Source organism: Syngnathoides biaculeatus, chromosome 4 (genome assembly GCF_019802595.1).
Source record: "Syngnathoides biaculeatus isolate LvHL_M chromosome 4, ASM1980259v1, whole genome shotgun sequence".
In the NCBI taxonomy this organism is placed as follows: Eukaryota; Metazoa; Chordata; class Actinopteri; order Syngnathiformes; family Syngnathidae; genus Syngnathoides; species Syngnathoides biaculeatus.
In genome coordinates, this window is record NC_084643.1 from 30,524,616 (window position 1) to 30,549,759 (window position 25,144).

General features: G+C 41.9%; 3 protein-coding genes across 4 annotated transcripts in view; all 3 read left to right on the top strand.

Annotated features, from left to right (window-relative positions):
• Positions 1 to 3,427, top strand: part of LOC133499739 (phosphatidylethanolamine-binding protein 4) — a 74,712-nt gene extending 71,285 nt beyond the window's left edge. For both annotated transcript variants that reach the window (XM_061818047.1, XM_061818046.1), the window contains one exon: positions 3,210 to 3,427. In XM_061818047.1, coding sequence (XP_061674031.1) covers positions 3,210 to 3,301 — 92 coding nt within the window. In that variant the 3' untranslated portion in view covers positions 3,302 to 3,427. The remainder of the gene's footprint in view (positions 1 to 3,209) is intronic.
• An 8,230-nt stretch (positions 3,428 to 11,657) lies between these two features.
• egr3 (early growth response 3) lies at positions 11,658 to 14,416 on the top strand. Its single transcript, XM_061817530.1, has one exon. The coding sequence runs from the start codon at positions 11,658 to 11,660 to the stop codon at positions 12,726 to 12,728; it is 1,071 nt and encodes a 356-aa protein (XP_061673514.1). The 3' UTR covers positions 12,729 to 14,416.
• A 2,798-nt stretch (positions 14,417 to 17,214) lies between these two features.
• bin3 (bridging integrator 3) overlaps positions 17,215 to 25,144 on the top strand; it is a 41,811-nt gene continuing 33,881 nt past the window's right edge. Inside the window, exon 1 of the mRNA XM_061816867.1 lies at positions 17,215 to 17,561. Within this exon, the coding sequence (XP_061672851.1) occupies positions 17,554 to 17,561 (8 nt within the window). The 5' untranslated portion in view covers positions 17,215 to 17,553. The remainder of the gene's footprint in view (positions 17,562 to 25,144) is intronic.

Genomic DNA, 25,144 nt, shown 5'->3' on the forward strand with positions numbered 1-25,144 from the left:
GTCCTCAGTAACATTTGTATCCAAGGCAGAGTCCGGCTGAACTGTGAAACTATTCTCTCTACAGATTTGGACCACTTCAATCGTTGGCTCACTTTTTATAAGATTCTTTTCCCAATGCTGTCCATCTGTTTTTTTAATTATTCCAAATGGAACTAATGGAATGTCAGCGATTTCCTGGATTGGGTCAGGACTTTCTCTTATGTACAGCAGGAGATATGAAGATGCACTCATATATTGTAGGTATTGAGTTCTCCCTGCGTTGTTTCAGGTTGGCCACCGCGGAATGGCAACTGTGAATTTTGTCTTTTTCTTTAAAGGAAAAAGGAAGCTGCAGAAATTTTAGGTTTTCCAAAATCTTAAGCCGTGATATTGTCATACCAGCCGGATGGCCGTCTGGTGTTTGTTTAAAAGGAGGGGGGTGGGGGGGTGGGGTGCAAGCGATTGAATCATATAATCTTGCCAACGCGTCCTTGCGTTCCCACCTCCATCATTACAGCAACATGTTTTATTTTCAGCAGGGCTGTTCGCTGTGACTCACAGCTCACTTAGGCCTCAGATCCCTGAAACATAGATGGAGCGCTCGTGACAAATACAACAAAGATTGCATTAAAATTGTTCTCAGTGTACGTAGTACTATACAGTGGTACCTTTATGTTCAACCACATTCCATTCTGTGATGCCAGTCGACTGATTTGGTCATCGTTCAAAACTAAATTTCCCATTCAGATCAAATTTTTTTGGTCATTTGTGTCAAAACAAACAATCATAAAATTTGTATTAATAGTTTTATTGTGTGTGCAATGTTTTATCAGGCATTCTTATGTGTCATATCAATAAAAGCAAAAGTAGACCTATTAAAAATGTTATAAAATCTTTAAATATTCTCTCAATGTATGCGAATGAGGTGGGTATGAATCTAATCCAACAATTCCATTTTAATTTCATTTAACATTAACTGTCATGTAATTATGAAGTGAAATCAAAACCTACTATAATGTAAACCCCAGCATGCAAACGTAACACCTTGTCAACACAAATGGCAAGAGTATGGCTGCTAGCTCGAAACTTGAGGGATTTTATTGAATTGTTTTTAATACATTCAATACAGAATTGAAAAAGGAAAAAAAAAGCTATTGTGCTCATCCAGATCTCCACTCACTGTTCCTTGCCAAACGTCACAAACAAATTGGATTGAAAGGTACACCACCAATCACAGAGCAGCCGAACCATTCCTTAGTTCACAAAAGGTTGGTACGAGCAGTACGGTGGAACTAAACTGTACGTAAAAACCTACAGTGCTCTGGAAAAAAAAAAAATGCCCCCCTTCACAATGTTTTTTACATAGTCCCGTAACTTTTAGATCATCAAACAAATGTAAATATCACACAACAATCACACAATTGGACATAAAATGCAATTTTTTTGAATGATGTATTTATTTATTAAGGGGGGCGAACTAATCAAAGCTACCTGGCCTTGTGTGAAAATGCAACACCCCCTTAAATTATTAATTTACTGTGGCTAATTCAATTTGGGGGGAAAACTTAGCCTAGCCTGATTACCTCTAGAACTGTTCAAGCAAGAAATCACATATATAGAACTTGTCTGACAAAATGATGTCCAACAAAAGATCTAAAGCATTTGGAAAAGGGAAAAAAAATCCCATGATCCCCAAAAAAATTCAAGAAGAGAAATAAGAAGAAATAATGTAACTGATAGCTGCTGTATCACTCTGGATGGGGTTCCAAAGCCATTTATAAAACTATACAATTCCACCAAGACACTGAGTCGTAATTCAAAAATTGAAAAAACATGGAACATTGGAACTGGCGAACCTTCCCAGGAGTCACCGGCCTTACAAAAATGAACCCAAGAGCACAGCAACGATTCATCCAAGAGGTCACGAAGGAACCCAGGACAACATCTAAAGACCTGCAGGTCTCCCTTGCCTCCATTTAAGAGCAATGTCCAAAACACAGCAATGGAGAGACTGTGCAAAAATGGGGTACATAGCAGAGTAGGTGGAAAACCTCTGGGGACCAACACAAAGTCTTCCCAAGGCTTGAAGGAGAATATTCTATGGACTGGCAAGAGAAAAGTAGAATTTTTTTGGAAGTTGTGTGTCTTCTTACATCTGGCGTAAATGTAACACAGCATTACACGAGGAAAGAACATCATACAAACAAACATCAGCATCAGAATCTTCTTTATTTTGCCCACTATATCAAAAACACACTAGAAAATTTCTCTCCAGTAGTTGGAGACGCTCTAGTTTGCCAGTTGATAGTACTAGTAATAGTAGTGGTAAAGTTTGAGGCTGCTTTCCTATTCAGGACCTGGACAGCTGTTATTGATGGAGCCATGAATTCTTCTCTCCATCAGAAAATCCCAAAGGAAAAAGTTCTGCCGTCAGTTGCTGACCTCGAGTGGAAGTCTGCAGCAGGTCAACATTCCAAAACATGCAAGCACACATTAGAATGGGTTGAAAAAAAAAAACTGCTTTTTGAGTGGTAGACCTCAATTTGATTGAAATACTGTGGCATGATCTTAAAAATGCCGTGCACACTCGTAAACCCTCGAGTGTTGCTGGATTATAGACTTTTAATTTCAGTTGTTGCTGCTTTTGTCCCCTCCTTAATAAACAAAATCACCATTGAAGAAATTGCCTTTTTATGTTAACATGAGTTATCTTTTTTTATTTCCAATTGTTCGTTAGCTCAAAGATGAAAATGGGAAAACTACACACAAAAACCATGAATTTGAGAACACTTTCACAGAACTGTACGATAGCACTAAAAGTCGCTTAGCAAAAGCAATACTTCTGCTCAGTCACTTAAACACACTATTGTGCTGGAAAAACGTACTCTGACACCACAGGAGACTTTATTGCTTGCGTCTGCTTTTACTTCGTCCTTGCTTCCCGTGAACATTCTTTTCTTTCCACGTTTTTTTTTTTTTATTTGTTCAGAAAAAGTCTTGCATACAAAAAAGTCACATATGCTGAAGGAAGATTTTAAAACTAAACACGGTCCTTTGCTTGCTGAAATGAAGCCTAGAGAGGTGCTTTGTGGGCCTCAGGTGAGAGGCCAACGTCGCACGTTTGTACGATACAATATGGGATATTTTATCATTCTACCTTAGCACTGTGTCATACAGTTCAAGCTGAAAATATCCATCAAAAAATGTCAATGCTTTGTCTTGTCTGTCAGGTCAGTGGAATCTGGAAGCCTTCATCAAAAGGTTTCATCTTGGGGAGCCTGTGGCTGCAGTGCAGTTTCTCACACAAAACTACAAAGACTGAAGAAGACCTCGGAGGTGTCGTGGGCCTGCGTGGTGATCGTACAACCGACGTAGCCAATTCGGACAGCGTTTGAATTCATCGCAATTGCATGATTTCTTTTAACCGAATAAAAGCAGTTCTACTCTCGTTTTCTTTATCGTTGCATTAGAGCACAGTTTCCTCTTTTTTCTTCCCCTCTCGCTGGGTTTTGATCATCACATGATCCTGTTCCGTGAGATTTGGGGGATAGGTTTTGGCCGTGCTGGGGATTTCTTATTAGTTTCCGAACACTGTCGGCAAGAAAAGGAAAAGGGCCTCTGATATCACAACACGGTGTGGAAAGAGTTGCTTCTAAATCAAGGGCGGAAACACGTCATGGCCCAAAAAAAAAAAAGGAAGTAGGTGGTGAAACTGAGACTGCAACACAACCGGATACTGCAGTGGAACTAAAAGTGACAGGGTGGGGGTGGGGGGCTTTGTGGCCTGTTTTATTTTGGCAAAGGAGACTTACCATTTACCATATTTTTTGCTTACATATTTCCACGGCCCATTTTCCATTAGAAACCTTTGAGCAACTTCCAGTGTAACCTTGATTGGGTTAACTGTAGAGTCAAAGCTCTATCGAAACATGTCCTTGACTTTGACACAATGAACCCATTTTGAACTTTGGAGAGTTGCATAAGAGACCCACCTGGCAAGTTAGCTTTTCAACCCTTCCACTTGCAGATACTTCAATGACTCACCACTTCTTTGTAGAGGGTGGTTTTGAGTAACCCCCCCCAAGGAGGAGTATTGGTTTCTAACTAGCACCTTTCCTCTGGGATGGACTTGTATCAATACCCCAGATTTCTAGATCTCCATCAAGGACTTTGATGATGTGATGATCAATCTTTGGTTGGGCCTTTGATTGACCCCAGTTTGGTGTCTCTTCAGTGGTCCAGGAAGAAGTAGGTAACGTTCCTTTGGTGGATAAGCCAGCCTTGGTAAACCCTCGTGTGCCCTCCTGCTGAACCCTCCGAGATCATTGATCAATGTGTCCCGCATCCACTTTGTTTGCTTCCTGGACTTAGCAGTCGAAGCTCCGCAAACAAAACAACTGTTTAGTATCCATCACATGGAACGTCCCTCTCCACCTTGATTTTTACCGAGCAAACATTTTCAGAATTGGCAAGTTGGCTATAATTCCACATTCATTGTGTAAAATGCCAAGTGGAAGAGAATTATCCCCCCCTACCCCTTTAAAAAAAAAAAAAAAAAAAAAAAAAAACATCTACTTGGAATGCATCAGCAATCTAGTGCATTGCCAAGATTTTGACTTTAAAAATAAAAACGCTGCCTTGCTTCCATTCATATCTCGACGCAACACTGCCAAAAACAACCGGATTTGTCACCACTTCCTCGAATGTTTTATTTTCACTCCAAATGTCAGGAGTGATGACAGACTGACAGCTGTCGCTCGACAAACTCGTGCAACCCTTGAGAATATCGCAAATGCATTTAATATGTTTGTAATGTATTCAAAGTGACATTAATTAAAAGCGAGTCTGTTTAATCAATTCCATTGCCTAACCGGGACAAAAGTGATCTAATATGCGCAATGACTTTTCTTTCTCGCTGTTGAAGAAGAGTGAGAGAGTTGATTCCACTGGAGAATTGGAGACAAACGTGACATAAACACACTTTATTGTGACGCCATGTCTCACTGAACATTGACCTGCGTTGACTGCACCGTGGGATTTCAACGCCATCTTCGATGTAAATTCACTCGCGTATCCGACACTTGTTTGCTTTCATCAAAACAAAACACTCAATAATGCAAGGCGGGCTTTGACTTGTTCTCTTAAGGCAGGGGTGGGCAAACTACGTCCCGTGGGCCACATCTGGCCCATTGCCCAATTAAATTCGGCCCGCCGAAGATCAGCACGGAATTGCCTAAATTGTACAAAAATCACGACTACGTTCAATGGACCTTGCCTGTAATGCTGACTGGTTCCACCAGGTTGTGCTGTAATTCCCACTGGTTCTGCCAGGTGGGGGGTGCAGTGATACATTGAGTTGACTTTGGCTATTCGGTTTCTACTCTGCTTCACCTTTGAACATTTCAACCACTAGGAGTAAACCGAAGAGAATAAAATTTCAAGTGTGAATGCTGAGTAGTGATTCTGCTACTTTAGAAAATAAGTGATACATTAATTTCCCCAGCTAAATAACCAGAATGCAATTACTGACTCGTTTATAACATTTCTCACCAAGGCATGATTCTATGCTGATGATTCGAAGGTTCATAACCCTAGCATTTGTAAACCTGTTTAATTTACTTTTATGATGGTAAATTTAAAAAAGCACAACAAAAAAACACAGTTCTCAATATAAGTAGATCTAAGTATGACTACTACAATGCCTTTTTTTGTCAATTTTGTCAAAAATCTTTTTTTTTTTTTAAACAATCTGGCCCCTGAGCCAAAACGTTTAGCCACCCCCCTCTCTTAAGGTGTCTCACCTATGATGAGTACTGTATTTCAACAATGCCACTAAGACGCAGCACACCAGCATAGTAAGTTTGGATAAAATGTGAAACTTTAAAACATTTTAACTTTTAAAATACCCTCATACTGTAGGCCATGAAAAAATACAAAACAATACTCTAGACTAATATAGGTGCATATGTAACGGACAATCTGCTACACCCTCCGCCCCTTTTAACTAGTTATTTCAAGGTTCCACTGTATAATCAATTGTTTTAATGACAAAGATTCAGTAAGAAACACACTTTTATCACCATTCTGTTCTCAAACAGTGACTCCATTTCCCAAATAGTTGCCTGGAGCGACATTGACAAAATACCTTAATAATTAAAGTAATTTAACAAATAAATATGTGCCTCAAAATCTATAGAATTCCCGATCCGTGAAAAAAAATTGGGACTCCAATCTGAAAATTCTTCATATATGCAGTACAAAACATGGTCTTAGTTTGTGATGATTAGCGTTCAACTGTTCTGAGATGTCATGTATGTGTATTCAGTAGTTCTGCCCCGTCAACATTAGTTCTTGACATTAATCCACAACAATCTTTTTGTAATTGTACATTCACTTAACATGACTTCCAAAAATGACTTCATAGAATCTGTCACTGATATGGTTGTGAACTCACCTGACTTCAGTTGCCACTCAGTGACAGGCGTGAATGTCATTTTGAAGGATTGAAGGACTGGAGACCAGTCTTGGGTGTCTTGGAGCGTTTGCCCAAAGACACCTAGGTGGGCTCCAGCTTCCCACATCCCTTAAGAGGATAAGCGTCCTTCTTAATAGACACTGACCAATTAGTTCTAACCATGGACAGAATTGACAATGCAGTTTTTATCTCTTTAAGAAGCAAATATTCTTTTGTAGGTTGAAAAGCCAGTAAAGGCGCATTTTTATTTGGATGAAGTTAAAAAGTAAATATGATAACATCGTACCACGTTTGGAGTTCCACTGGCAGCGTGGAACTCTTTCATTCTTCCTTTTGAGGCTTGGAAAAGAAAAGTGATTTGACTAGCGCAGGTAGCCTTTGGTTTTCCATGAGCAGCCAACTGCTTCCACGGAAGCCCCGTGTGCAAATGAGCCGTTATGCTGTTGTCAAACACGCCAGCGTACCCGCGTCCCACGTGACACCGCGCTGAAAATAGCCTTACGACAGGTACAGATCAGGTGTACCGCCTGAGCCCGCCAACTTTCCAAGTAAAGGATCACCCGGGCAGACAGGGTTTCCTCAAATAGTGGCGGCCTCGACCGTAAGTGACGTCCACTTGAACACATAAACGCCTCTCCCTAAATAGATGCATCCTCTTGCGGGGTAGCAACTCCAATTACGGCAAATCAGAGATGCTGAGCACGTTTGAACAGCTGACCAACACAGCAGCACCTACCAAGGCATGTAAACAGACCCTCAGACTGATGGATTTTGTAAATCAGTTCCCCAACACATGCTGAAAAAATGGATCTTATATGAATTTATCCTTTGTTAGCATTCAAGTAGTCATATCCTGTCCATGTTTGTTCCGGGTCATTACGCACCTTGCAAGTTCTGCACAGTTTGCCTTTTTTTTTTCTATGATATACATTTTGTTAGATTCCAATTTTAACTGGACATATAAAGTATATGATTCCCTACAAATAAAAGTCTCTCAATAATCCAGACCACGGTATGAACAAATCCAAGATTTATTGTACATTTACTATCAGGTAAGATTTTTATGAGGATGAGGGGTTGGGATTTTGTAACGGTTGACCTCGGTAGTATGTTTGATCTATGCAAGAGTCCAATAAACCTGAAATTGAACGTCAGAATCATTGTTTATTTTGCTGATTCAAGTGGCCAGCCTGGGTAGGGGAGGATGCTGTGCAACTGTATAGGCACGCGCGCACAGCGCTGTGTGTTAGTTTGCGTAAGCCCCCAAAACACAGAGCGTGATTCAGACCAACCTACACACTCTCGTTACACACTTGTGCTTCATTGAGAGGCTGTTATTAATTTCTTGGGTCTGAATATTCACATTTCTTTGACATTCCTCCGTTTTATCTATACAGTAGTTTTTTTTTTTGTTTTTTGTTTTTTCCAAAACATTCCATCTCAAAACTTAAAATATATAATCTGGAGTATTGTCATTATGTTGACACATACTGTTTATAGGCTATATATAACATGAGGGAAAGAGAAGTGATATTTTTAACTTGTTGCCTTTCCCACAAGTTTGCTTGTCAAAATCGGCGCCGTGACGTTTTGTCTACTCTCCAGTCTTGTCTGCGGTTTTCGATCACTTTTCCACTACTACGACTTCACCCGGAACTTGCCCATATTGGGCCCAGAGTGGCGGGGGGGGGGGGGGCGTGACCGGACGGCTCCTTATTTGGCGTTTCCACGTCGGGGCGGTCACGTGGGCCAGGCAAAACCCGGCACCCGGCAGCAGCGCGCCTCGCTGCGATTGAACGCAAACTGATGTGCGCCAGTTTGCTTTTTGTGTGCTGCACGCGCCACTTGCAAAGTATTTACAGATGAGCTGCGTGCCGATGATACAGATGCCAACTCGAGACAGTTACAGATCCATTAGTAACTCTGAGATTTTAATTGCAAGATTGAGGGCTTGTGGGGGGGGTCTAGTGACATTGGAGAATGTCAACCAGGGAGGAGTAACAAAGGTGTCACAAGCGGAGAAGCGATACATTCCCCATTCATGGCCTTGTTTAATAAGTTCATAAAAGCAAGACAAGACGATGTGAAGAGAAATTTCATTGCGACGACATGGTGTGAATACCTGTGCGTGTACTTCTACGTACATATCAGCGACATGGTGCCGCTTTTCATGGAAACCATTTTGCTTCCTGGCGGCCCAATACCGATTCACTGCCTTTCAGAAGCCCGTTTTTTTTTTTTTGTTTGTTTGTTTGTTTTGTTTTTTTTTTAATGGGTGTGTTGAGTCAGGAAGGGCATTCTCCGTCAAAACTGCCAAACCAATTATGAGTAACTTGATGTGCTTGATAGAATAAGACGTAGGTTGCAACAACAAAAGCACATGAAATAGTCTATATATGTTTATTCTTTTAAGTACAAGAGTTCGGTATATATTGCTTGTAGTCTTTTCATTATTATTATTATTATTATTATTTATTTTTTGCTAAATACTAAAGTGCAGTGTGTGAGTACTTTTGCCACCTATGACCCTGGACTGGTCATCGGCCCATCACGGGGCATTTTTTGTATATATATATATATATAGACCCAGCAGCACGCGGAGAACTCTACGCAGGATTCAAACCCTCGACCGCAAAAAAAGTGAGGCGTGTGCAGTAACCACCGGTTTCACCGCGGGACCCGCCCCCGTGATCTCCCGTAGCCATTTTCTTCTTCCACTTGTAGTTTCCACGGGGCAGGCTGACGCGGGGGAGCCTGTCTCTGAGCTGTCCTTATATGGGCATCTACGTCACGCCAAGGTTCCAGCCCACTATTAATGCCGCTCCACTGAAGTCCCCGAGCCAGCTCCAATAGAGCGAGTGCGCAGACGGCCACCACTCGTTTTTTTTTCTTTTGTTTTTGTTTTTGTTTTTGTTTTCCCGCACAGTCCACATTGGAACCACAAGCAGCCCACAAAAGGCATCCGCGCCGCTCCCGAGTCACAACACAGTAGTCGCGGGGGGGGGGGGACACACACGGAAGCGCTGACGACTCGGGAAGGAGATAAACTTTTAAAATAAGCAACAACAACTTCGGAAGGCACCGGGAGACGCTACCGCTGCTGGACACCCGACTCCCCGCACCCGATTCCCGAGCTCCGCGCGCGTCGGCAAACCCCGTCCCTACCCCTACCCCGAGCCTCTCACTCATGTCGGAGTGACTCGCAGTGCTATGACCGGGAAAGTGGCGGACAAGCTCCCTCTTACCATGAGCAGTCTAATCAACAGCATCCCCGACAGCCTGTACCCAGAAGAGGACGTCCCCACGTCGATGAACATTTTCACCAGCACGGAATCTATTAACCACTACTCACAGATGAACACGGGTAAGAACAAGTGCTTCTCCTTCTCCTCGGTCTTTTAAAACTGCCTCGATTCTTTGATTTGAACGGAGGAAAAGAAGTGAGGCAGAAGTTGTGGAGGGGCACCTGTTTGCGCGCAGCTCCCCGCTGCACGCTCCGCCGCTCCGCGCTCTCTCCGCGGCGCGAGTGGCGCACCGGCCCCTCGGCAACAACAACAACACACTCACCCACACGTGGAAATACTGCACGGTAGTACTTACGAAGCTTCAATATACACATTGGATTTACTACATATTTATAATTGCGGTACAGATCATGGGGAAAAAAAACCCTCAATCTTTAATTTCCAATTGCTTTGATTATTGTGAGAAAATATCCATTTTACCCATCGCCGCCGATTCATAACAAGTGACGTAACTGTTTAAAAAGGCTAATAAACAACTATTCAACCGCAATTTAAAAATCCATCTCCTATTTACGTTGACTTTATAAATCTCAAGCGCAAATACTTGAGTTGCTCTTTCGTCGACAAGACCGCACGCGGGGGGCCCCGTGAAACCCGCTTTTGTGCTCCAAAACCGCGAGGCCCCGTTTCCACCTTAATCCAGATTATTTCGGTGTGTGCATATTTCCTATTAATTCCGTCGCCGTGAATCTTCGCGGTTGGCGCACTTTGGCAGGAAATCAATCGGCCGCAGTCGCGTGCGGCTTCATCCACGCGCTGCACATTCAATGCAAGATTTGAAAATTTACTCCCACCTTAAATTGTCTCCATAAAAAAACATTTTAAAAATACACACGAACATTTTCACTTTTATACATATATGTATATATATATATATATATATATAAATGAAAGCTTAAAAATATATCTTACACAGGTATATTTAATGTTAAATGAAAGGTGACGGCAAATTATTTGAACATTTGCCATATTTTTATTTTGTGTTAATAAAATTGAGTCAATTACAAAGAGATGGAAAAGGTAAAACGGTTTATCGACAGCAGGTGTGTTCTCTCAATTTCCATGAATTATTTCTGCAAAACGGATAATGCACAGTACGAGTCATATTTCTGTGAATAAATAATCAGGTGAAATGAAGCAGAAGCGTACAATGCCGAATTTAATATGGCAAATCTATCATTGCAATTACTTGCCAGGTGTTTAAATATATACAGATGTTTTCCATGTAGCCAAATTCCTGAAATTACAGCGTGACATTTAAATGTGTTTATATTTATGTATGTCCTATAAGCATTTGTGTGTGTGTGAAACTAACATGTCTCCTATCTTCTGATTGAGTGTCCATGGCACGATTGGCATCTTTGGCATATCCAGGGTGTCTGATTAATCATAAATCATGTTCAATTCTGGTAACGCTTGTGAATGTACAGCGCCCCCCCCCCCCCAAACCACCATAATGTACAGATGTAGAATGAGTGAGAGTGCACTGTGCGGAAAGTGTCCCCCCATCCCACCCCCCTGTAAGAAGTCAGATGATGTTGCCATTGAGTTTGGCTGTCCTCCTGAGGGACACAATGGCTGGATCAAAGGGGGTGTTTAGGTTATGATTTATGAAGGCTTGTGGGATCGCAGAGGGACAGTCACCACGCTTTTAGATGCACAACTCACTCATTTGAATTTACTGGTCGGGACGCCACTCGCGTTTCTTTCGAAAAATTTGAAGACTCTTTTGAGTCAGGACAGGAAAAACCTATAGGACTCACACTTTGACTTGGACAAAGAAAAAAATCCTCTTGAGTTTAGTGTGTGTAACTTTTTTACAGAGTGCACTTAGTAATGCTTGAGGAACCCATGTGGATTACTACTTCTTTTGTTTTTGCTCTAACCTAGATAATATCATGGATATAGGCATGGGAAGCGAGAAAGCCGGTGCGGAGATTCAGTATGGGTCCAGCTTCCAGTCCAACCGGAGCGGGCAGACGGTCACCTATCTGGGCAAGTTTGCTTTCGACACGCCGCCTTCGGGCGGCATCGGTGGCTCCGGCTGGTGTTCCGACAACAACATCATCAGCCTCGTCAGCGCGGGAATCCTCGGCGTCTCTCCGTCGCCCGGCACGGTAAGCGCCCAGACGCCGTCCTCGGCGGCCAGCATGGGAGGACAGAACTCCGACATGGAGCAGGTTTACGGCCCGCCGCTGCCCGCCTACTCCACCTGCGGTGACCTATACCAGGACCAGGTGTCCTTCCACCACAGTCCTGCCACCAGCACAGCTCTGGCTTACCCCCCCAATGACTATCACTCCACGTCCAAAGCCTCCATGGACGGCAGCCTTTTTTCCATGATCCCAGACTACAACCTCTTCCATCACCAGGGGGAAGTTAGCGTGATGGAGCACAAACCCTTTCAGACTATGGACCCCATCCGGGTCAACCCTCCGCCCATCACTCCCCTGGAAACAATCCGAGCGTTCAAAGACAAGCAGCAGATCCACCCGGGTTTCATCGGCGGGCAGCAGCACGGCGCCGCTCACCACCCTCCTCCGCAGACTCTCACGCTAAAACCCATCCGACCGCGGAAGTACCCCAACCGCCCCAGCAAAACGCCCGTACACGAACGTCCGCACGCCTGCCCGGCGGAGAACTGCGACCGGCGCTTCTCCCGCTCAGACGAGCTGACGCGGCACCTGCGCATTCACACGGGCCACAAGCCCTTCCAGTGCCGGATATGCATGCGCTCCTTCAGCCGCAGCGACCACCTGACCACGCACATCCGCACGCACACCGGCGAAAAGCCCTTCTCCTGTGAGTTTTGCGGGCGCAAGTTCGCCCGGAGCGACGAGCGAAAGAGACACGCTAAGGTTCACCTGAAACAGAAGGACAAGAAACCGTCCGACAAGGGCAACGGAGTGGTCGGGAGCCACAGTTCTCCACCCAGCTCCTGCGGGGGGCCCACCATGGGGCCCTCGTGACCATCACTACCTGCACCGGGACTGGAGTCTGCCCTTTACACAGACTCAGTACAATGGGGCCGCGTCCATTATTAGAAAAGCAAAAGGTGATTCTTCCTCTCCCCACGCCGTCGGTTGAAGTAAGAGGGGGGAGGCCGCGGTGCCAACGGAAGCCAATCTTAGCAAATTCCGTCCCTCCGTGCATCTACGCTGGCTTTGCTCTGGTTTCCACTTTTGTACATTTCTTAACTGAGAGCAAACCAGACTCTATCATGACGACCGAAATAGACAAAGTAAATCGTAAGAGAGGAGCAAAGTGAAAGAAAGGGTGAGTTGTCTGGGATGTATGCATTTGTTTTATTAGGCTGTTGAAAAGTGCAATTTGTGTACAATGTTTGTGGACCGTCATGGACACCTTATTAGTGGCACTTGTCTTATTATGATTATTTTCATTTTGTTATGGTGTGGTGTTATTTTTTTTCAATTTCAATGTTGTTTTCTCCTATGAATGTGCCAAATCTATCGTGGTAACTCAGCCAACCTTGTTCTTCTTCTTATCGTGCCTGACATTTGCCAAGCATCACACGAATGAGCTCTGCTTCTATGTGGGGTCCAAAGAAAGACCAGACTCCAACCTATTTCCCATTCTAGTCCGACTAAGTCCAAATACTGAATGCTCCTGGATTGGGCTAATATGACATGGCTGCGTGCCAACACGATATTCCTCATGCGAAAAACCTCTTTATCATGTTTCATACTTTTTATTGCACAACAACTTTGCTTCTCTAAGGTGGCTTTACGTCAAACTTTCCCCAATACTGTCCATTCCTAGTTTCTCCAATTACATGATGTCAAAGTATTCACTAACGGAGAGACGACTACACATAAGTTGCATACTAATGTGTAACAGGTTGGAAGGATCTTTCTTTGTACTTCCCAGTAGTATCTGCATACACTTTACATTTAATGGCTGGAGAATCCAAAAGATGGGCAGCTAATATACGATTAAAATAACATTCAATATCCAAAACATAAAGACTGAGTTAACAACAAAGGTGTTTCTTGTTTTTGTGCCATGTTTCAAATTTGTATGCAAGTTGCTACAGTATGTTATGCGCTCAAATGCACCATAGGTGGTTATATTTGTACATATATGTGCATGCCACGATGCACAATATGTAAATACAAAAAAAAATATCTGCATTAATTAAAGGAGAACATTTGTACTGAATGCTTGTGGAGGATATGTTTTACAATTTAAAAAGAAAAAAAAAATTGGAGCATTAAAACTCCACCAAATAAGATTTCATTTTAGCAATTGCACCATCCCTGAAGTGGTTAACTTTTGCTTCCACGTTCGCTGAGCATAAATGACTGCATAGTTGCTTCAACTGTTGCATAAAGCCCACATTTTTCTCGAGTGGTTTTACAGTATTTCGACCATTGTACTGAAAGGAGGTGAAAACGCAGCGCTTTCTTCTTAAAAATCTGCTTGGGCCCCAAAACAATCCCAGTTGGGGACAGCTTGCCTTCACTTCCGTCCCTTTTCAAAAGCTGACCCTTTTTCGTCATGATGCTAAGCATCTAAAATAGCATACTCGGAATTGAAAAGTATAGATTGGAAGCCAACGTAAGTTATCAAAAGCCACGAGATGTCAACTAATCTTCCAGACAAGTGATCTGAGGTTTTTCATTACTCTTAATGTGCATTTGGGGACTAATAACCATTTTCATGGGGCAAGAGTATTTCTCGTTTGATTTGATTCAAATCCGAACTTTATTAATATCATGATCCATCCAGTTTGGCTGGCAGAATTTTTCTTCTTTTTTCTTCTCGGAATTAGTTGTCTTTGTTAAGTGAGTGCGTCTTCTATCCGAGTGAGACTGTTCTACATATTGTTGTGAAGCACGGCGGCTGGATAAAGACGGCGGGATGCAAAGTGAATTGTGGACGAGCGCAAAAGCCTGAAAGGAGTGTTCTAACAGAGAACATGTTGTAGTAGAAGCGTCACTCTCTGCTGGAACAACCAGTTTTCACTGCTGAGCTTCCTGGCGAGTGTCCACTGACTTTCCAATTATTTTGGCCTCACAGGGTTTTTGTCTCGACTCATCTACATGGATAAATGAGCAGGCACCCAGAGAATTGAACACAAACTATACATAAAATGAAAGAAACGGCTCATTTAAAAACTTTTTGGGTGTTTTTTTTTTTTTTTTTAAATCAATCACATCAGATTGTTGGCGAGATTTCCTCGAAGAAACGTCATGTAGCAGCTATTCCCATGCAGTAAGCACAAAGCAATATAGTCTATGATGTGATTTAGATAGAAAAACTATTTATGTTAAATGTAATATTGATGTTTCAAGCGTTAGCCAGTGATGATAAAGCAGGGCTGGGGGGCTTCTTTCTATAGAGGGCCACACCAAATTGAGGAGAAAATCCAATAGAAGAAATGTTTATTATTATACATTCTGAGCATTTGTGGATTAAATGTTTTACAGCTTTCATTAACAATTACAGTTTTGTTTGTTTTTCCTCCAATTGCAATGCCTGGTCAGAATGTGTTCACAGGCTATGGGTTGTCCACCCCTGTTATAGGTTTTTGAATATGTGACACCCCCCCCCCCCCCCCCCCCGAGAAAAAAATGCTATTCTTGAATTGACACTTGCTTAGTGAGAATGGATGTTTAATTATATAGCGACTGTGGCCTCCTCACCATTGCATTGTGTTCAGGAATGCAGCTCACTCTCTTTTTTTTTTTTTTCCATGACTAAATGAAGCCGTGTAATTACAACCTCACATATTCAATATGTCATTGGTCACATCCTCTCGACTGTGTGTATTTGTCATTTCAGATTTTTTTTTTTTTTTTTGGGTTGTTCTCATAATGAACTGATGGATTCAGGCTCTCCTCATTCCCACCCCCTCACTTTACAGTTTGGTGGGTAGCAGGAAAATAATCCTCCTGTGTGAATCCGATAGACTTTTTTGTTGTTGTTGTTGTTGACAGTATATTAAACATTCCCATCTCCGAGAACAATCTCATTTATATTTTTACAAAACCGGAGGGTGGAATATGCCTCATCGTCCTTCTCCGATCCATTTTGGACGCGATCCAACATCAGCAGCCATGTTGGTGCCAATCTGGGTTGCAGGGTTGGCTGATCAAAAACAATATGCGATGAAAACTCCAAATTGAGAGAGAGAAAAAAAAGTGACCTCAGTTTGTTTGAGAGTGGAAGGCAGCCGTATGCTAATGTTTATGTTTTAATTGTCCAACTGGGCTTGTGTAAAGCTACTCATGGGGTGGCTTCAGGGATCTTGTGGCTATCTAGGGCAGTGTTTCTCAAAGTGTTATATCCCCCCGCCCCCCAAGAAACCCCAAATTATCTGTGGGCAACATTGCTAATGATTTTTTTTTCCTTTTTTTCTTTGTTTGCACTTATCAATTTCCAAACTGCCCAACGTTTGAAGTTCAGACAGTGCATGGAATACTGTTGAACTGGTTTTGGTGGTAAGCAGTAATTTTCCGGGGCGGTTGAGAAACACCGATCTAGGGCAACACTACAGTGTTTTCACACGTGCATTGTTTTTCCGTTGTGTTGTTTCCTTTTCATGGCAGTATATCCTCATGTTTGCATGTGCACGGAAATGTTCCCAAGCGCTGCCTGCCCAATGCTGTGGGCGGTGTTCATTTCTTTATTATGCATGAAAATACAACGGGTGGGAATAATGGGATACGAACCATTCCAATGAACAATTTGAGACGCACACTGGGATAACTGTTCCGTTAGTTTTATTTTATTTTTTTATTATTATTATTTTAGTTTAGTTTTTAAAGAAAAACAACAGGTCTTGTTTGAATTGTTGTGGATGTCTTTGGACTATTTTCACGTTTCTATTACCTTACAATAAGGTCCTTTTATGACGAGCTGAATATTGAAATGAATTTTACTCTATCCTTGTTTACTTGTCATGCAAATGTTTTGTCATTTCTATGTCAGTACTTGAATAAAGAAAGATACCGCATACTGAATGTTTGGTCCACTACGCACCCCACTCATTCATTTACTGCATTGCTTACCCTCAAGCAGTGCGGATACATTAGCAGGCATATCTTTGTTGCAAATGTTCCTGGACTGTAGTCACAAAAGATATATTTTTCCCATCACCGTAACCCACACATTTCCCCAGTCTTTGCCACACATTGGCGCACGATTGTAAAGATCCTCTTTAGCTCCTTCATCACACCCATCTTGATGTCAGACACGTCTTCAAAACGGGTCTCCTTGAGCTTGGGAAAGGTGTGTGTGTGTGGGTGGGGAGTCATACCGAGTCTGGTCAGGTGAGTTGGGAGAATGCTCTTCCCTGCCAGGAACTGTCAGATGCTCAGGGCATTGTGAGCAGGTGTGTTGTCATGGTGATGCGCCAGCAAGTTGTCCTGCCACAAATTTCTCCTCTTCTGAATGAAACAGACCCCACAGGATCTTGGTAGACATGCCGGTTGATTGTGTGGCCCACATGCAAGGGGGGGAAAAAAAACCCTCTAGTTTGGGTTTGAAATATAACATTTGTGACTCCAATCCTGAAGCTTTTCTGACACACAACCATTTTCATTTGTGTAACAAAACCTTTAAAAAAACCTACTCGTCTAGTGTTGATAATTAAAGGTTATTTATTTGGGTCAAGTTACAAGTTTGTGTCGCCGTGCTTCCCTCGGAGGAAATCCAAGCGGCTGATCCTCCAACTTCCTTTTCGTTCCCTCGTTGTTTGGCCGAATGAGATGCGTCCCAGGGAGGAAAACAGAGTAACTCAATGAAACTGGATTAGAAGTCCGCGCAAATATGAGCTGGTAAGTCGCTTTAAGACACAAACTTTTCGGATGTGTCCGGTTTAAGTTGATACAGCCTGAGACGAAACATTGAGCTAAACCGAGTCGGGATTTGGCTATTTCCTGGTAGCTTGGAACAACTTCAGGGTAGGTTAGCGCTAGCTTCTATGAAAGCCCAAAATGCGATTTTGATATTCTTTTTGACTTATAAGACATATCGTGTTAATAGCTGTTGTGTTGATAGTGTGTGCTAAAGCAGTGTTGGTCCCGTGGAACATTTGTTAATTTGGAAACAAGTAATTGGGAAGGGACCTATGCTAACTCGCTTTGCTAGGAAGATTAATAATAATACATTTCCACATATAAGTTTTTAAATCCCCTCCAAGTTTTTTTTAAATGGTCTATTTGCTATTCGTCTGTCTTTAGTAATATAGTTTGACTTGAAAAACAAGTTACCCGAGACGACAGGAGCCCGTTTTAAAGGGCTCTGGTCGTCTGTTTACATTTGGGCAACAGGGGCTAGCTCAGGTTAGCACGTTCGCCGCAGAAACATTTGCGTCTAGTCTAATAGCAGTCGTATTTATGTCACTTTCATATTCTTCTCATTCGTATGAATACAGCCGGCCGTTACTGATATTAAATAGTTTTAAAGTGAGGTTAATTAAGTTGGGGGTTGGTGGGATAGGAAGTAGATGCAGTGATGTCCGGTACAAAATAAAAGGGTTCGCCTAAAATAGCAAGAGTTGGTTGATAGAAAATGCACTCACAAAAAACAATATTAGTTAAGGAGAAACACGTCCAAGCACGTCCTTGCTGTTCGAATGAATGGAAACAAAGTTACTGCAGAAATTGAAACATCTACACATCTTTTGTTTTACACCAGATGTCTTCAAAAGCTACCAAAGATGACCTTGTCCAATGTCTCGGCATTGTTCGTATTTATCTGTATCGTGTCATTAATGTGTGTATAAATTATATCCTGCGCATGTATTTACATTTTATCTGGGGAAAAAAAAGACCCTTAAAGAAAACAACATTTTAGCATGTTTGGGTTCTCAATGATATCAACCCGTAGTGATGCAAGTTATCATGGGCCACCTTGGACAGCTTTATTCCAGTCATGGAATAAACAGGAGGTGCACTAACCTTTGTTTCTGGGTTTAGTCAGGTCCACATAAAGCGGAAAACTGAATAGTAAGTTTAAAATCCTGTGATGTAAATTGAAACAAAGCTTCAAATGCAAAAACAGGCATCGCTGTGTTCTATTGAAAAAGTGTTTCAAAGAGGCCTTTGATGAATTAAATCCCCCAAATCAGACGCGTCCAAAACTTTCTAGTACTGTATCAATGTAAATTTATAGTTAAGTACTATGCTTTGCAGATTTAAAAAAAAATATATAGAACAGGTGAGTCCACAATAGGAAATCTTTAGTATAAACTATAATTAAACCTTAATCTTAACCCTTCAGCGGGAGAGAAAAGTCACATTGTTTGCAGGGTCAGTTATCTTCTTCATAGCTGCTATCCTCGAAGTTCTTGTTGAGTAACTGGATGGTGACCATCATTGGCAAAGGCTTCCATGTAGAATCTGGGGACCTGATCACTCACACCAAATTCGATCGATGAGTTTCATGACATTAGCAACATCAGAAATGTTCCCAAAAATCATAATCTGTCTAAATGTATGGTCTGGTTGCAATGACCATCTTGACCTGAGTCCAATGCACCAATTATTTTGAAAATAGGATGATGGGTACTGGACAAATTGAGATTTGTATAAGTTTCGGGGAACATACTTGTGTTTTATTGCCTATAGAAAATCTGGTCCAAAACACCTTCAAATTTGGGTAACATGGGATAACCTCAATATTTCCCATCATATTGCCTCAATGCTTTGGTATTTCTTGTTACTAAGGGAACCCCTTGGCTAACATGTTTCAGTTAAAAATATTTACTCTAAGTTCATATGGGCCAAAGTTCCGAGGAGTTCTCAAAGTCCGTGCCTCAGAATTACAAAGCCGTTTCAAACGGTTTCATTTGCCATAAAAACCTCCCTTAAATAGCAGAAATGGACTGTCATTTGTTTAAAAAAAAGTGTGGAGAGTAGAATGGATAATGTTCAAGTGTTCCGAGAATTCCACAAGGATGGCAAAGGATATTCTTCCTGAGTGGACTGTCCTGAGCTAGTGGAACAAACATGCAAAAACACACGCACACACACTATACAGTCTATATTTATTCAAAGAATACTTATACTGTATATAAACCGATATCAGTGCTTCCCAGGTGATGCGGTTCTCATGTCTCCCAGACATGGTGAGAAAGAAAGCAATATTTTTGGTCTTCCGGGTCCCGGAGTTGCTGCGACTGATCACCTTCGGCAGTGTTAGCGTCATCTCCGCTGCTGAGATAGGCCCTAAAGATAGCCACTGCAATATGTAACAGCGTAGGTTTTAGGGCGCACACATAGGGCCATTGCAAAGTGAATTCCAAACATGTCTTTAGTACCTATCCATGGCTGGGAGGCATGTCTCCTCACAAAACGCGGTCAGTTTTGTGGGCTGTGTGAATAATGTGATGTGATTAATTAATACATTCTATAATATATATTGTATATGTAGTATTTAATCAAACTAAAGAGAACCATGCGGTTTTCTGACGATTAATCTTGTTCTTTTGGCATTGTTATATTTGACCTATTCGTGATCACAAGGACTCCCAGTGGCAGCTGAAATCTCTCTCGATCTGATTAAGTGATGTAACTTATGCTGAATAGCTGTACGAATTCTCGTACAATGCAACCTCGGATTTTGACCGTCTCGGTAGGTAGGTGTACAAATTGGTTTTGGACCCAACAATCTGCATAAAAAATGCCTCAGTTTAAGGCCACGTCCAAAGCGAAATCCATATTGAGCGGATAGCCGGCTCAAGCAGTGCAATGCTGAATGCACATGGAGCGGTCCCGAGACGAGCCGCTGCTCACTTGGAGTCTTGCCGTCACATGTACTCCTCATCATGGTTCACGTACCTTCACTCGTGCTTCTCAAGATTTTGTTGTTGTTATTTTTTATGTATTTTCTTTTTCATTGGCACAAAGAAAGACAGTGCTGCTGCTACCAGCAGTGAAGGATAAGGAAAGTTGAGCGAACCACAGTGGATCTAAGCAGGGTAATGCGTGATTGTTACAGCTCTTGTTAACTAGCATCGTCTGGCTAAATTGACTATTTCGACTATCCTAAAGAATTAATATGGAAAAAAAGGCAGCTCGTGTTGCCAAAGGAGTAACAAGAAGCTACTGGAGAATTACGCAGTCAAATCGAATTATGTTGAAATTCCGAGATTCCACTGTAATAATGTAAATGATCTAGTAGGTTATAGGATTTCAAGATTTTGTAAGGTAGAGGTCCCAATGTAATCAATTTAATCCTACTAAACTGAATTTATTAATAATCATTAGGACAACAAACTTGAAATTACTGTACGACTAAGCAAATATTATCGGCCCAATGTTATTACATCGTATGTAGTCCATCTTCCTAGCCGCTTATCCTCACAAGTGTCACAATACTGTCAGAGGCTATCACAGCTAAAAATTGGGCGATAGGCAAGCATCGGCGATAGGCCATGTCAAAGGAAATTCAGTTAGACCAGGAGTGCTCATTGCGTCGATCGCGAGGCAGTGTGACGGCGTAAAAAAACAAAACCAAAAAATCATAAGACTATCATCCACCTAGTGCCTTGATTCAGGTGTGGCCAATACGTCGAGCGCATGCACATAAAGGCGCGTTCTAGCAAGCCGGCCTCCTATTTACGGCAATCGCAGCGATACATGCCCCCCACAACAACACCTCACAATTGGCGACAGGAATGTTTGTTCCAATGTATTGCTATCTTGTTGCCACTAACGCTGATCATGTTGAACTAAACTTTCAGCATTTTCAAAACATTGCGGGTATAGACCGTTTGTGTTTATTCCTTGACAGGCCAGTGCATTTAACTTTTCTTCAGATAAAGTTGGTCAGATCAAGAATTTTTATTGATGAAAAATGTTAAATAACATTTTATATCATGTTCTACAAATATCAGTTGAAATTGGAAATGATCATTTCTGAGTTTGAAATTTTAGCCTTCTATTTTAGTTATGTATTTATTTTATTTTTAATTTACAGTTATGTTATATTAAAACAGTAAGTTATTTTAAGGCCATCGCTAATCACACCTGCAACTTTATTTGCGAGGATGACTGACAACACCCATTCATTTTTCAAATGTGATATATATATATATATATATATATATATATATATATATATATTATTAAGGGCAACTCATTGTACTATTAGTATTACTAGATCTATATCTAGGATAGTGAGCGATCTGGTCGCGCGTATCAGTGCAACGTGACATAACAAGTTTGAGACTTAAACGTTAATACTAATTATTACAGATCAACTTCTTTAACATGTTTTGCTGTACGGTGTAGAAATTCTAGGATATATTTTTGTGTATATTCTATATCTATACTATATTATGTATAATGTGGGGAAAGGGACAATTTTAGATTTCTTTTTACTGCATTGTTCACTTAATTCATTTGTCTTGAGATAAAATGGCATATTTTATGCATATTTTAATGACAAATGTGATTTTGTGCTATTCAGTGATAGAGAGATGGGGCAAAAAAATCTGGGCTTGGTCCTTGGGGAACTTTTGCTGAATTTTTTTTTTTTGGTCAGGACTTGGAAATTTTACTTCCAATTTTTGTCTGAATTTTGTTCACAGATTTTGCCAGAATGCACCACAGCCATCCATTTTTAAAAAAATGCATGCCCCCGGACCTCCCAAGCAGGACTTCACACCTTCAGTGGTTGCATTTGTATTTTCAGGAATTTTCACAAAAGTCCACTTTCATCTCTAATTGATAGAACATAACAGTAAATCAAAAATTAAATTAACAAATACATAACTAAAATTGCAGACTAAAATTTCTAACTCAGAAATAATTTGAAATTTCAACTGATATTAGTAGAACATGATATAAAACAGTATTTAAAATTTTTAATCGATAAAAATTCTTGCCCGGACACACTTTATCTGAAGAAAAGTTAAATGCACTGGCCCGTCAAGGAATGAACACGAACTGTCGGTACCTGCAATGTTTTGAAAATCCTGAAAGTTTAGTTTGACATAATTGCCGCTAGTGGCAACAAGCTAGCGATACATGGGAACAAACATTTCTGTCGCCAATCGTAATGTGATGTTGTGGGGGGGGGGCACACATCGCGGGACTGCCGTAAATAGGAGGCCGGCTTGCTAGAACACACCTTTATGTCCGTTCGCTCAACGTATTGGCCACACCTGAATCAAGCGACGAGGTGGATGATAGTCAAACATCTTTTTTTGGGAGGGGGGGCGGTGCACGCCGTCACACTGCCTCGTGATCGATGCAATGAGCACCCCTAGTGTAACTGAATTTCCTTTGACATGGCTCATCATGTTGATGACTTTCGACGTAAATGCAGCACTGAACATGCGCTTTCGGCCTAACCTCCATACATGCTCAGTACGGTTAACTTGCATTTCCTGTTTCCGCGTGAATAATGGTTGTTTTGGAGCAGGCTTGTTTAGTTAACGTCTATAAAATAAACACGTAAATTAATGTCAAGACAACACAAAATAAGTGACGTCGTTCAATATCGATTTTTTTCTACTCGTAACAAATTTTACACGCGTGATTTTTCGTGGTCAACTATGCAGATTTGCGAGCACGGAGGCGGGCGAGCACGTTTGCGCTAGTCAAATGTGAGTGACTGCATACAGTGTATGTAGTTTAATCAAATTTGTCTGAAAAAAAGCCAAATGTGGGCATATGTTAAATAAGATGGATCCAAGCCAAGCAAAGTTAATCACTATTCATGAACACATCTTATGGATACAATCGGAGCGTTATACCCTTTACGTCCTTGTGTTTCTGCACACATGTTCACTTTTTATGACACTTGGCACATTGTTGGTGTAAAACGGAAGAACGACAGCTATCGAGCAATCAAGTGATATGGCGTCATTCAGTTCAGTCAGCATCAATGGCTGGCAAGCAACGCTTGGGCCAGCACGCACGGCCAAACACAAGGTCAAGAGTGGGGTGCAGCGGCCGTGAAAAGAGGTCTTTATGGACTCTGCTGAGGACAGCATTCCAGCGTGGCCCGCACACTTGCTGCTATGACGTGACAGCTTTGACTTTGGGGTCACTGACGAAACAATTCCGCTTCCCAACATCTTCAACCGGCGCACTGTGCTCATTGCAAGAGGCGAGGTCGCCATTGGCCCTTCCAGCCCGTGCATAATTTGCCAGAAGACTGTTACGTCTTTGTCTGTGCCTTTGTGATTTTGAATGGTGGTGACGTGGTGCACTTTGAACACATTGACAGCACAGTTAAAGGACCGGACTAAATCCTATGGAGTTCTCATGATGCTGTGATCACATCAACAATACTGGGACCTTTTACGCTGCCTGTAAGATTGGGTGTTTTCCGGACCTTCTTCCGAGCAAACAACAGAGTGGAAGCACAAAGCTGATGATTTTACACTTTCAAAGTTACTATGACAGCCATAACGGAATCAGGACTCCAATGGAGTGCATGCCTGGATTTGCAGCGCAGGTCTTAGTCAACTCAAGTTTATTTGTACAGCCTTTAGTCACAAACATCTCAAAGGACTTTACAAACCGAAAATTCACAAAGATTGGTAATATCTCCTGGTCTAAAACCCTATTTGGGCCAAGGAAAAACTCTGGATAAACATATTCAGAGGGGGGAAAAAAAGAAGAAACCTTGAGCTGCGGTCACCGACGGAGGGATGCACCTTCAGGGATGACGAAGCTGTGATGGATCCAGTGTGGGCAATATTAATCACATGATATGATGCAATACAATGTTAGATTTGCCAGCATGTTTGATGAGATGAAGCACCATAGGTGTTCGGATTCAGGACTTGTCCTGGTTTGTGGATGCAAAATACTCCAAACAACAGGCTTAGTTCGCTCATCCCCATCTTTCAACGTCTCCCAGGAGGTGGGTGAGGGAGAGAATGGAAGTGGCAGTGAAAAAGTCCAAAATCCACATGTCAGAGGGTGAGGCTGGGTGAAAGGCGAGTTGCATACTCGGTATGGTTTGACCAAATGTGAGAATGTAGAAACGAGACTTAAATCGGGTTTTTTAAATGTGACTCTGCGATTGGCTGCTGACCAATCCAGTGTGTGTGCATGTGTCTGTGTCTTATTGTTTCACGCACACAACTGACTGAGAGTGGACTTCACTGACTCTCCATGTGGTGTAGGCTGAGGCTCAGTGCGGTACTCGGGCGAGAGCACGTCAGATGGTATACATCGTAAAAATCCCTTTTGCACAATATAATCTTTTCCAAGTGTTGCACTGAGGCAACTGGTCATTAATTTGAACAAAGTTATGACACACTTTAGCTTGCCTCCGTCATTCTTCATTGTTTGCACCTCTTCTTCGTTGGTTTTTACCACTTCTTTGCCAGAGTCATCGTAATAGGCATTGAAAATGGGAACCAAAACCTGGAATGTTATTCTTAGTTCCCATC

Coding starts and splice junctions, on each gene's coding strand:
- egr3 (XM_061817530.1), top strand. CDS start 11,658: ATGGATATAGGCATGGGAAGCGAGAAAGCCGGTGCGGAGATTCAGTAT.